The 12839-nt window shown below is 37.5% G+C and overlaps 1 protein-coding gene across 1 annotated transcript in view; it reads left to right on the top strand.

Annotated features, from left to right (window-relative positions):
* Nucleotides 1-779: 779 nt before the first annotated feature.
* The window catches only part of SPAG16 (sperm associated antigen 16), a 1218973-nt gene continuing 1206913 nt past the window's right edge, over nt 780-12839 (top strand). The window contains exons 1-4 of the mRNA XM_006891956.1: nt 780-922; nt 1723-1774; nt 7586-7681; nt 12000-12118. Of these exons, the coding sequence (XP_006892018.1) occupies nt 780-922; nt 1723-1774; nt 7586-7681; nt 12000-12118 (410 nt within the window). The remainder of the gene's footprint in view (nt 923-1722; nt 1775-7585; nt 7682-11999; nt 12119-12839) is intronic.

The following is a 12839-nucleotide window of genomic DNA, read 5'->3' as shown; positions in this document are numbered from 1 at the left end:
GTTGATGAATCTTCCTGCAATCCCGATATTACATTCTTCGTCAAGAGCCCAGCCTCCTGGATGACCTGTTCTGCATATAGATTGTGACATCTAGATTGTGAATATAAATTCTGAAACTCTATTGTGACATGGAGATAGGATGCATCTCTGGGGTGCACCTTTCCTGATTTTAAACCATGTGGTGTTTCCTTCTTTTGCTCTGATGATTGCCTCCTCATCCAGGTGTAGGTTTTGCATAAGCACAATCAAATATTCTGGAATTCCCATTCTTTTCAGAGTTAGCCACAGTTTGTTGTGATCCACACAGTCAAATGCCTTTGCATAGTCAATGAAACACAGTCATTCCTCTGGTACTCTCTGCCTTTAGCTAAGATTCATCTAAAATTGGTAATTCTATCCCTAGTGCCATGGCCTTCTCTAAACCCAGCCTGCACATCTGGCAGTTTTCTCTGTTAATGCACTATGCTAGTAATTTTTTGACAATTTTCTTCACTATCTTGCTTGCATGTGATATTAATGATATTGTTGGATGATTTCCATACTTTATTGGGTCACCTTTTTTTTTTATGGGAATAAATACAGATCTTTTCCAGTCTGTTGGCCAGGTGGTTATCCTCTAAATTTCTTGGCACAACCTGGTAACTTTGTCCAGAGCAGCATCTGTTTGTTGAAATACAGTTTCTTATAAATAGCAGCTAAATGTAGTCTAATGCCATCTTTACTTTTCATATCCCTAACTATACATTAATGTGCTTAATCTCATACCTTTTAACCTTGGCATGACTAAGTTACTACAACTGAAAAACAATGATAAGTCATCAGCCAACAGCATAGTGCTACTGGCATGTGGTGTTGTCTGTAATGTAAACATTATCTTGACGTTTTCATTTGCAATTAGAGTAATTTGCGAATTTGGTAAGATGTGAGTTCTTGAATTAACATTTCTCTTCGAATACTTCATAGAATAATTTATTTTGATACTATAATGCTGTTGAGAATTTTTGAAATGCTGAAATTTGGTTGTTGTGGTCTAGTCCATGAGGAGTTGTGTGGCTAATGCAAAGGCTGAACCTCTCTGCAGAATCAAATCCACTGCACCACTCATTGTATAGGAAAAAGGTGGCCCATCTCCCTTGTGATTTACCACCACAGGAACCCAACTGATGCTCAGTAGGACTTGAATGGACTTCATGGCAATGTTTTTAGACAGTTTATACTTGCTTAAAAATGCATTATCCTTGCCTATTAAATTTAATTTTAAAGTTTTTTCACAGTATTTTATATCAAATAAAGAAACAACTCTGTCTTGTAATTAACGGACTCAGAGCTCTGGAAAATTCAATAGAATTTAAAGTAAATTTGAAAAAATAGTCTTCTATTTTTCCTGTCTGTTTTGTTTCACGTCACTAATTTATGCTATTATATTATGCATGTTTTTGTAAGAGAAAGTCCTTCTTAGAATCAGATAGGAATTATTAGATAGGTAAAAGATGTATATAATTTTTATGTGTTTGGGTTAGGTGGAAATATAACTAAAAATATAATTTCCTCTTTAATTTACAGCCTATATGAAAAGCAAAGTTAGTTTCTTTTTTTTTTTTAAGGCTATGTTACTTTTAATTTGCCAACTTCTTGTTGAGATATATTGGATTTAACTATATTTTAAGGCTAAATGAATAATAAATATATTTTTCCATATTTTTGATATTATAACTTGACAAGATATTCAGAGGTCACCCTAACAGAATACGATGATGATGGTGAATATGAAGAGGTAATTTGTTCATTTTAAATATTTATTCTTTAACTTAACTGTACATGTTCTTGTGAAATGTTCACTTTATTTTCCAACATATAGAATTTTTTTCCCCCATAGGCATGCTAGTTTGTCAAATGAATTTGGCTAATGTAAGCTCGTTAATAGTGAGAGAGAATAGATTGATATAAGTATTTACATTGATTAAGAAATCAGACTCTTGATGTTTCTGCTAATTATCCTTGTGAGTCAGCCACTGAGAACCTGCGTTAACAGACCCATCTGACAAGCTGGCACTGCTGTGCAGCAGGCGTTTCCCTGCATTTGCTCTGCTCAGGGCAGGGCTTCCCTGGTTCCCACTGTTTAGCTGGAACTCAGGTCCCGTGCTACCTTCTATCTACTCCACTTCTGTCCAATGTTAAGACCATCACAAAGCTCTACGTTAATTACTTTCTCCCATGAGACATATCATTGTTTCTGAACCTTCATGAAGAAAGGCACTCCCTGATGACAGAACTTGTGACAAAACTATAAAGGAGAAAGTCTACAATTTGTGGAATGGGTAAGGAAGAGATAGGAAAACACAGAGGATAAAGGTTTATTTATTTGCTTGCTTTTAAAAAAACGACGTGCTAGTGACAATATATAACACATGAAATTGCTATATGACTTAACAGATAAATATGTAGAGTTTAGAATAGGAAGACTAAGTAGGAACAGGATGTGTCTGAAGAGCAAGGATATTACTTAAAGACAAAAGGTGCGCCTGATCCAAGCCAAGATATTTTTAATTGCTTCCAGTGCATCTGAATATGATCTTCAGTGTATCCCATCTGAATTTAAAAATCATCTTAAGAATAGTCTTAAAGCATTAACGACCAGATGAGTTGTGGATGACATTAAGTCTGTCTTCCATGAAGAGGGCAAAAGGGCACAAAAAAGACAGGAAAAAGAAAAAAACCACAATGGATGTCAAAAGTGACACTGAAAATTGCATTAGAGTATTGAGAGGCTAAAACAAAAGGAAGAGATGCTGAAATAAAAGATCTGGACAGAGATTTCAAAAGGCAGCTCTAGAAGATAAAAGCAAATTACAATAATGGAATATGCAGAGATGTAGAAGTGGAGAATAAAAAGGGAAGAACTTTCTCAGCATTTCTCCAGCTCAAAGAACTGAAGGGAAAAAAAAATAAACTCAGGCCTTTAGTTATGATACTTAGGGATGTTACAGACAAAAGAAGATGGAGGAATACCAAAAAGAACTGGTCAAAACGGAAACATTTCAGAAAGCATCATGTGACCAGGAGCCAATGGTAACAAAGGAAGAAATTCACTGCTGAAGACACTGGGGGAAAAAAATAAGGTCCCAAAAATAGATGGGAACCCAATTGACATTTCCAGCTCACAGATGCTGTCCTGGATGTGCTCAACAATCTATGCCAGGAAATTTGGATGACACCTGACTGCCCAACTGGCTGAGAGAGATCTATAGTTGTTCCCATTCTCAAGTAAGATGACCCACCAGATTTTGGAAATTAGTGAACAATATCATTAATATAACATGCAAGCAAAATACTGCAGAAGATCTTTCAAAGACAAATAGAATAGTACATCTGCAGGAAAATACCACAAGTTCAAGTTGGATTTAGAAGAGGCTTTGACACCAGTAATATCGTTGCTGATGTCAGATGGATATTGGCTGAAGCAAACAATATCGGAAGAATATATATCTTTGTTGTACTGACTACGCAAAGACATTTGAGTATGTGGATCACAACAAACTATGGTTAACATTGGGAAGAATGGGATTTCCAGAACATTTGTTTGTGCTCATCCAGGAAGAGTGCAAACGGTCATTACAAAGACAGAAGAGGAAGAAAAGACCAAAATGGATGTCAGAAGAGACTCTGAAGATTGCACTGGAGCGTAGAGAAGCCAAAGCACAAGGAAGAATTCAAGATACTAAAGAGCTGAACAGAAGATTCCAAAAGGCAGCTCAGAATGACAAAGCAAAATACTACAATGAAATGTGCGAGGAGCTAGAGTCGGAAAATCAAAAGGGCCGAACTTGCTCAGCATTTTTTATGCTCAAGGAACTGAATAACAAATTCAAACCTAGAGTTGCTGAAATCAAGGATACTTTGGGCAGAATATTAAATGATCCAGGAAGTATTAAAAGAAGATGGAAGGAATATACTGAGTCATTGTATAGGAAGGAATTGGCAGATACAGAAGAATTTAATGCAATAACATATGAGCAAGAGCCTATGGTGATGAAGGAAGAAGTTCAAGCTGCTTTGAAGGAAATAGCAAAAAATGAGGCCCCAGGAATAGATGGTATACCAACTGTAGTATTTCAGATAACAGATGTTGCCCTGGATGTGCTCACCAAGTTGTGCCAAGAAATCTGGAGAACAACCACTTGGCCAACTGACTGGAAGAGATCGATATTTGTTCCCATTCCAAAGAAAGGTGACCCAACTGAGTGTGGAAACTACAGAACAGTGTCATTGATTTTACATGCAAGCAAGATTCTACTGAAGGCTATCAAAAAACAATTAGAACAGCACATCAGCAGAAAACTACCGGAAGTCCAGGCTAGGTTTAGAAGGGGTCGTGGTACTAGGGATATTGTTGCTGATGTTAGATGGATCTTGGCTGAAAGCAGAGAATACCAGAAGAATGTTTATCTGTGTTTCATTGATTATGCAAAGGCATTTGACTGTGTGGATCATAACAAACTGTGGCTGACTCTGAGAAGAATGGGAATCCCAGAACATTTAATTGTGCTAATGCAAACCCTATACTTAGACCAAGAGGCAGTAGTCAGAACAGAGCAGGGTAACACTGCACGGTTCAAAATTGGGAAGGGTGTACGCCAGGGAATCATGCTGTCTCCATACCTTTTCAGCGTGTATGCAGAGCAGATTATCTGAGAGACTGGGCTCTATGAGGAGAATTGTGGCATCAGGATTGGTGGAAGATGTATTAACAATCTGCGTTATGCAGATGACACAACCCTGCTTGCTGAAACTGAGGAGGACCTCATGCACTTGCTGCGAAGGGTCAAGGACTGCAGTCTTCAGTATGAACTGAAGCTCAATGTCAAGAAGACAAAGATTCTCACCACTGGACTAATTGGCAGTGTCAGGATGGATGGCGAAGAGATTGAAATTGTTCACAGCTTCAGTTTGCTCGGCTCCACAGTCAACACTCTTGGCACAAGCAGTCAGAAAATCAAAAAACATATCGCGATGGGAAAGTCTCCTGTTAGGGACCTCTCTAAAGTACTCAGGAGCAATGGTGTCTCTCTGGAGACTAAGGTGCACCTGATACAGGCCATGGTCTTTGCAATCGCTTGAATGCATCAGAGAGTTGGACAGTGACTAGGGAGGATAGAACGAGAATTGATGCCTTTGAGCTGTGGTGCTGGAGAAGAGTACTGAAAGCACCATAGACTGCCAGGAAAACAAACAGATTCACCTTGGAGAGGATTAAACCAAGCTACTCCTTGGAGGCAAGGATTCTGGGGCTTTGTCTGACATACTTTGGACATGTTGCCAGGAGGGACGGGTCCTTGGAGAGTGACATCATGCTTGGGAGGGTGGAGGGACAGCACAGGAGGGGAAGACCCTCTATGAGATGGATTGATTCGGTGACGGGGGTAATCGGGATGGGTGTGTTAGAGGCAGTGCAGTTGGCGCAGGATAGAGCAGGGTTTAGGGCTGTTGTGCATAGGGTCGCTATGAGTCACAAACGACTCGATGGCAAATAACAACAACAACAACAAATCAAGAAGCTGTTGTGTGAACAGAGCAAGGGAACACTGCATGGTTTAAAATTAGGAAAGCTGTATCTCAGGGTTATATCTTTTATCCATACATATTTAATCTGCATGATGGACAGATTATTCAAGAAAACAGACTCTATGAAGAAGAATGTGGCATCAGGATTGGTGAAAGACCTAATGATAACCTTTCTTATGTAGATGACACAACCTTACTTGCTCAAAAGTGAGAAGGGCTTGAAGCAACTGCTGCAGAAATTTAAACACTACAACCTTTCAATGTGCATTGAATCTCCACATCAAGAAAACATAAATTGTACCCCTGGACCTATATGCAGCTTTGTGATAAATGGATAAAAGATTGAAGCTGTCATTGACTTCATCTTACTTGGATCCACAATCAGATACTTAGTGTCAGCAGTCAAGGATCAGGAGATGTTCTGCACTGTGAAAGTCTGTAGTCAAGGACCTCTCCAAATTATTAAGGAGAAATGATGTTATTTGGAGGACTAACATGCTCCTGATTCAGGCCATGGTCTTTTCAGTCACTTGCTATGTATCTGAGAGCTAGACAATGAATAAGGACAATAGAAGAATAATTGGTACCTTTGAACTGGGGTATCGGAGCAGAGTGCTGAGTATCTCATGAATTGCCGAAAGAACAAAGATATGTCTTGGAGATGGCACAGCCAGAGTGCTCCTTAGAGAGAGAGACGAGGAAGCTTCATCTTACATACTCTGAGCATGTTGCTTTGAGAGGTTATTCCTTGGGAGGGGACAGCATGCTTGGAAAGGTGGAGGGACAGCAAAAGAGAGGAAGACCCTCAACCAGGTGGATTGAACCAAGAACTGTAGCAATGTACTTGAGTGTGTGATGATGCGAGGCTAGCACGGGAGAGGACAGGTTTCCAATCTGTTCTTCCTAGGCTTTCTATGAGTCACATTCAGCTTGATGGCACCTAACAACAGCAATATGCATGTCAAAGGTGGCCAGTGAATAAGGATGACAGAAGAATTGATCCCTTTGAATTGTATTAAGAAGCATATCAAATATCCCAGGGACTGCCAACTGAACAAATCTGTCTTGATGAACATGTAATCAGAGTGCTTCTTACAGACAAGGACGGCAAAACCTCATCTCTCTTACTCTGGGCATATTTTCAGGAGGAACCAGTCCTCAGAGAGAGACATCATGCTTGGAAAGGTAGAAGGTCAGCAGAAGAGAAGACGGCTCTCAGCAAAATGCACTGACACAGTGGCTAGCACAATGAACTTGAGCATGACAGAGAGATCATGTGGATGGTGCAAGATGGATCAAGATTCAGATCTATTGTTCATAGGGTTGTGATCAGTCACAGTCTACTTGACGGCACCTGACAAGAGTAACAACAGAATACAGAGCAGGCAGTATGTCCTCTGGTGCCAGCATCTGTGGCAGTGGTGCTCCTTGTCCAAAGGCGGTGCATTTCCACCAGTTGCTCCGAGTAGAAAGATGGTCCATCTCCTCTCTTTGATATACAGCCTCAGAGAATCTGTTAGAGGGTCAGCTATACATTTGTGCAACCTTGAAAATAGTTGGGTTAGTTAACTTTATCATAATATAATTAGAATTGATTGAATTTTCCTAGGGAATTAACTTCTGTAGTTTGATTTTATTTAAAAATAACCTGAAGATTTACAGATACTTGTTAAGAAAAAGTAATGGTGGAGAAAATCTAGGCTGGAGAGTGAATTGTGGCATTTAAAGGATTTTTATTTTTCTATTAAGTAGAGATGCTAGACTGCATTTATCATTACATATTAAAAAATTCCCAGTTGTCCATATTAATATTGAATTATTAGAACTATATTGAGTAATGTTTACATAGAAATCTGAAGCATGCTTCCTTTAGTTATACTTTGTTTATAGATTTTAGAGTGATTTGGTATCTTACATAAAATTTATTTTTTTAGATTGTTTATTTTGCTTTTGCGGAAAAAGATTTCTGAAATAAAATATTTTCATATGTCTGCTCACCCTTTCTATCCTCTTTGTGATTTAGATACCAGATGACAATTTTAGTATTCCAGAAGGTGAAGAAGATCTGGCAAAGCTAACTCAGTTTGTGCAGGAAAAAGCTGCAGATACTAATATTTTGGTGAGAATTTCAAATACAATTGTAATCTATAATTTTGCTAAGAACTTTTTTAGAATGAAGTCTTTCAAACTTTAAATATCACACCTTCTTTACTATGTGCTGTTCAGTGTCTTCTTTTTAATCACATTTGTCATTAAGCCTTCCTTTTGTGCAGAGTCAAATTGTTCTTACTAGGATGCTTTGTTTCCACAGCTTGGCCAATCACTTCTCAGAAAGTAATTCTTTCATCTCTGAACACTGTATGCTTAATCTCACTTGAGTTTCTCTAAGTGTTTTTAGTACTCATGTATCTGTCAGTGTTCTCTAAAGAAAAATACCTCTATGTGTGTACATATGTGCTTCTTATTTACAGAAACTGGCTCATGTGTTTGTGTTAAGAAGTTTGAAACTATAGATTTATAGGGTAGTTGGAGGACTCAAAATCAAACAGAAGTTTATGTTCAGATATAGTTCTCATATTTGTAGAGAAGACTGAAAACGTACTAGAGGTTGATATTTCAGTAATGAGGCAGGATTTCGTCCCTGAGAAATCTCAGTGTTCGCTCTTCAGCCCTTACAACTGGAAGAATGAGGCCTATTATGAATGATCCTGTCCTTAAAGCTAACTGATTGTGGGTAGTAACCACATCTACAAGACAGCACACAGCAACATGTAGTTAATTTGGCATGTAAGACTAACCATCGCAACTCAAGTTCAGAATTTGGTATCTTACATATATCTTACAGTCTGCTTTATACACAGATGTAAGAAAAGCCATTGGGATGAAAAAGAAAATATCTCTTGTAGTCTTTGTAGAAAGACTCTGTCACTGGCACAGACTTTCACTGAGCTGGGGGATCCACCCTAGGAGATGATTTCATGTTATCTCAGGTTTACCTGGACATTCATTTTTGCCCTGGGCAGGCATGTGGTTCTCTGAATTATATGGATTTTAAGTTGATGTCTTTAAATACCTGCATTGCCCAAGGAAATATACTCTTTAGGGTGTTGGCACCCATCCTGTCAATGGTATTCTTTGCCCCTGGTGGTCACAGACTTCCAGGTTTACCTTGTAGTGCCTCTACCTATGTTCTGCCTCTCCTCCTCCAACAGAAATAAGCACTTTGCTTTAGTCTTTTAGATTCAAATAGACAAGCATTATACTTTTTATGAAGCAAACTCTCCAGAACCAGAGCCCAAGGTCCCAAACTGGAAGCACTTCTGCCACTTTTAAGCGGGCTGCTGAGTAGGAGACAGAAGTGGTGCATAACTTAATATCAGAAAGCAAAAAAAGTCTGAATGTCTTTTATCTTGTGCAAGCCTTCTCCCAGGTTCTCTGACTCTCCTTACCGTTTACCAGGCATTCAACAATATTAGTTATAACATTGTTTGTTTTTTCTTTGAAGGGTTTGGTTTATTTTTATGTGTATATTGTGTGTGTCTCTGTGTGTGTGAGGATGAGGTTGTTTACCTTCTTGCTTGGCTCTGGACTAATTTTATTAAGAAGTACAGTGGGATATGGCTATAGATTGTAAATTGATCAGAAGCACACACAATTTATGTCATTTGTGTAAAATTGAGAATTCATTAAGTATGGACAACAATCATAGCAAAAATATTTTTAAAAGGTATCTTTACATAGTCATATAATCATTAAGAAGGATGCTGTTTTCTCCAAGGATGAAACCATTTTTTATTGAGAAATGTATAGAAGAAAATTGTGTTACTCTTTTATAGTTGTAGATTTTAATTCCCTGGTGTATAATAATACATGATAAACTTCATCCCCTATTCTACCCAAAGTTAATCTACTGAAATATTTTATAGACTTCTGTCTAGAAATCCAGTTATTCCTTTCCAAAATATCGAGCCACTCAATGTTGAGAAAAGCCCTGAAGGAATTTTTCTTGCAGCCAGAATTGATTGTATTCTGTTCTAAATGGAGGGCTTCAACTCATAGAAAATACATTTTTTAATAAATTTGATGTAGCTCTTTTTAGGTAGACATTATGGGAGATCTATTGCATTTTTAAGAGAAATATAGGAAATCCTTTCTCATAATCAAGGTATAGTTTTACTAGTATGTTGGATATCTCAGTACGATACTTTATTAGGAACAAGTTTAAAATACACTTTTTAAAATTAAGTGTAATGAAAATTTTTATTCTGATGTCCACCATCTTTTCCCTTGATCACATTACTAGTTACAAAAAGGTTTTAAAAATGTTTTATATACCATTCATGTATATTGGTAATTGGGAAATTAATCTGTCTACTATAGTGCTTGATACACAAAATAAATATACAATATCTTGGTTTCAAACATAAATCTTATTTTACTTGGGATTTTTCCTTTTGTCTACTTAATTCACATTACGTAAAATACACTGGATTGGAAAATCTGTAGACAGAGTTTGAGGTCTGCCTATTCCTTTAATTGAAATTACTCAACTCTGCTGTGCAGTGTAAAATGCATAGACGATATGTAAAGGAAGAGATAGGACAGTATTAAAAAAAAAGTATTTATAAAAACAGCTAATCCCTGATCTAGCTGGATAGGGTTTTTAATTTTCATTTTGAACTTATGATGCAAGCTCCCTCCAATCACAAACCAAAGCCATTTGACTAGGACTCAAAGAAGGACAGCGTAGAACTAACTCACGAGGTCTCCTCCACTGTGAATCTTTATGGAAATGGACTGCTAATTCTACCTGGAAGCGGATAGGGGTTTCCAGCTGCTGATCTTTGGGTTAATTAGCTGGGTGCTTTTTAACCACAGTACCATCAGGAATTTTTAAGCCTCTCTTATACATTATTCCTTCCGTAGTGTTTCTGAAAATCGACATTGTGTTTTTAAGTTGTATATAATTCTTCATATAATGACAAAAATTAAGAAAAAATAAAATATTCCTTTTTGCCCCCCTTGGTTTTGATTTTTTTCAAATAGTAGACTTTTGTACAATCAATGACATTCATAGCAAATTTCATTTTTTTGCTTGTGTGTTTTATTTATTTTTTAATTTTTAATTGAGATTTTTCAATGAAAGTTTATAAAGAACTTGGATTTCCATTCATTCATTATTGCACATTTTCCTCACTGCCCCTCTCCCCAAAAGTTCACTTTTAAAAAAAAATCGTTCTTTCATTGTTACACAGCCCCCCTATCCCCAGAGCACTTTACAGAGAGCTCCTATTCTGGACTCTTGTCATGTCAATAATACCTCATCATATGTTCCTTTTATACAGTTCTTGCTTGCCTCCAGAAACTCTATAAACCTGGAGAAAAGATGAAATTTTTGTGTTCAAGACTTCATTCATAGGGTTGTCTTTGACTCTTTGACACTTGACAACAACAACAACAACTTCCTCATCTGTTTCAATGCTTTGTAAATTATTTATCCCCTCTTTTCTTAGTTTCCCCCAACCCCACGTCAGTACTGTTTTATAACAGTGGCATTATGCAGTATTTGTCCTTTTGTGATTGAGATATTTCACTCAGCATAATGTCCTCCATGGTCACCCATTCTGTATACTATTTCATGAGTTCTTTGTTTTTCAGTGCTGCATAATATTCCATGTGTGAATATACCACAGTTTCTCTATCCATTTGTTTGTTGATGGGCACTTGGGTTGTTTCCAACTCTTTGTTATTGTGAACAAAACAGTAATAAACATGGGTGTGAATATATCTGCTTGGGTGACAGTTCTGGTTTCTTTAGGGTATATTCCCAGTAGTGGAATTGCTGGGTCAAATGGTATATCTATATCAAATTTTTTGAGAAAGCGCCTTACTGCCTTCCATAGTGGATGCACCGTTTTATACTCACACCAACGGTGAATAAGGGTTCCAGACTTGTTATATAACATTAAAAGTGCAAGATAATTTCCTTATTGCTCTTCTGACAATTCACTCAAACTTTTGCCCCAGGGCATTTGCACTTGGTAATGTGCGTAACTGGAATGTAACTCAGTTGGCCTCATCATTTAGGAGTGTTTTTCATTTAGGTTTGTGCTTAATATGCCGTTTTATCAAGATATCTTTACTACTCTACATATATTGTAACGCAACTCCAAACGTTATCCTGTATTCTTATATGTTTTTCTTTATTCTCTCCCAGACATTTAATACTGTTTGCCATAAATTAGATTATTTATTAATTTTCTGTCTCTTTTTACTTGACTATAAGTTTTGTGCAAACAGACTTGATCTTCTTCATGGCTTTATCTTGTGATTAAGGAAAAGTCTAGCATATAGCACTAAACAAAAAAAATGTTGAATAAAGGTAATAAATCAAATTTTCATGCTCTCAAAGAAATAATAGCACATTTACATTCCAGGAACAGAATATAATTCTTCCTTCAAAGCAATCAGAACCTGAAGTCATTGAAGACTTTCTTTGCAATTTCCTGATTAAAAAGAGAATGACCAGGACTCTTGATTGCTTTCAATCAGAATGGTAAGTAGTTGCCTGGATAAATAAGAAAAGGATAGTTTTAAGGAAATTCTAATATTATTAAACAGGTATACAACCATATTAAAAGGTGTTGAAGAGACTTAGTTTATGCAAAAATGAATGGAAACTTTGATTATCTCTGTGTCTCCAACCACAAACACATATACATGCACACGGATATGCATATACATTTACAATAACATTTTGTTAAATAGCTTTTCCAAATTAAAAAATGGTTTATAAAATACTTCCTAACATCTTGTGGCATAATTATTAAGAGTATTATTCCCTAATTTAGGGAGCTCTGGTGGCCTACTGGCAAGAAGCTGCACTGAAATCCCGAAGGTACTAGGTTTGAATCCACCAGCTGCTCTGTGGGAGGATGGCCAATCTCCCTCATGTCATTAAGTGCCTCTGAAAACCCGCTGGAGGGTCTGATGATCAGTTGGTTCCAACTCAACGGTACACCACCACCACCACCACAACAACAACAATGTTCCTTGATTAATGTTGTTGTTGTTATGTGCCGTCGAGTCGCTTGCAACTCATATCGACCCTATGTACAATAGCCCTAAACTCCGCTCTGTCCTGTGCCAATTGCACTGTCTCCGACACTCCCATCCCAATATTATCCCAGTCACTGAATCAATCCACCTCATAGAGGGCCTTCCTCTCCTGCGCCGTCCCTCCACCCTCCCAAGCATGATGTCCCTCTCTAAGGACC

The sequence above is a fragment of the Elephantulus edwardii genome, unplaced genomic scaffold, assembly GCF_000299155.1.
Source record: "Elephantulus edwardii isolate Elephantulus edwardi_28Jun2011 unplaced genomic scaffold, EleEdw1.0 scaffold00106, whole genome shotgun sequence".
NCBI lineage: Eukaryota > Metazoa > Chordata > Mammalia > Macroscelidea > Macroscelididae > Elephantulus > Elephantulus edwardii.
The sequence above is the reverse complement of the archived record's forward strand: the minus strand, read 5'-3'. Positions and strand labels throughout refer to the sequence as shown.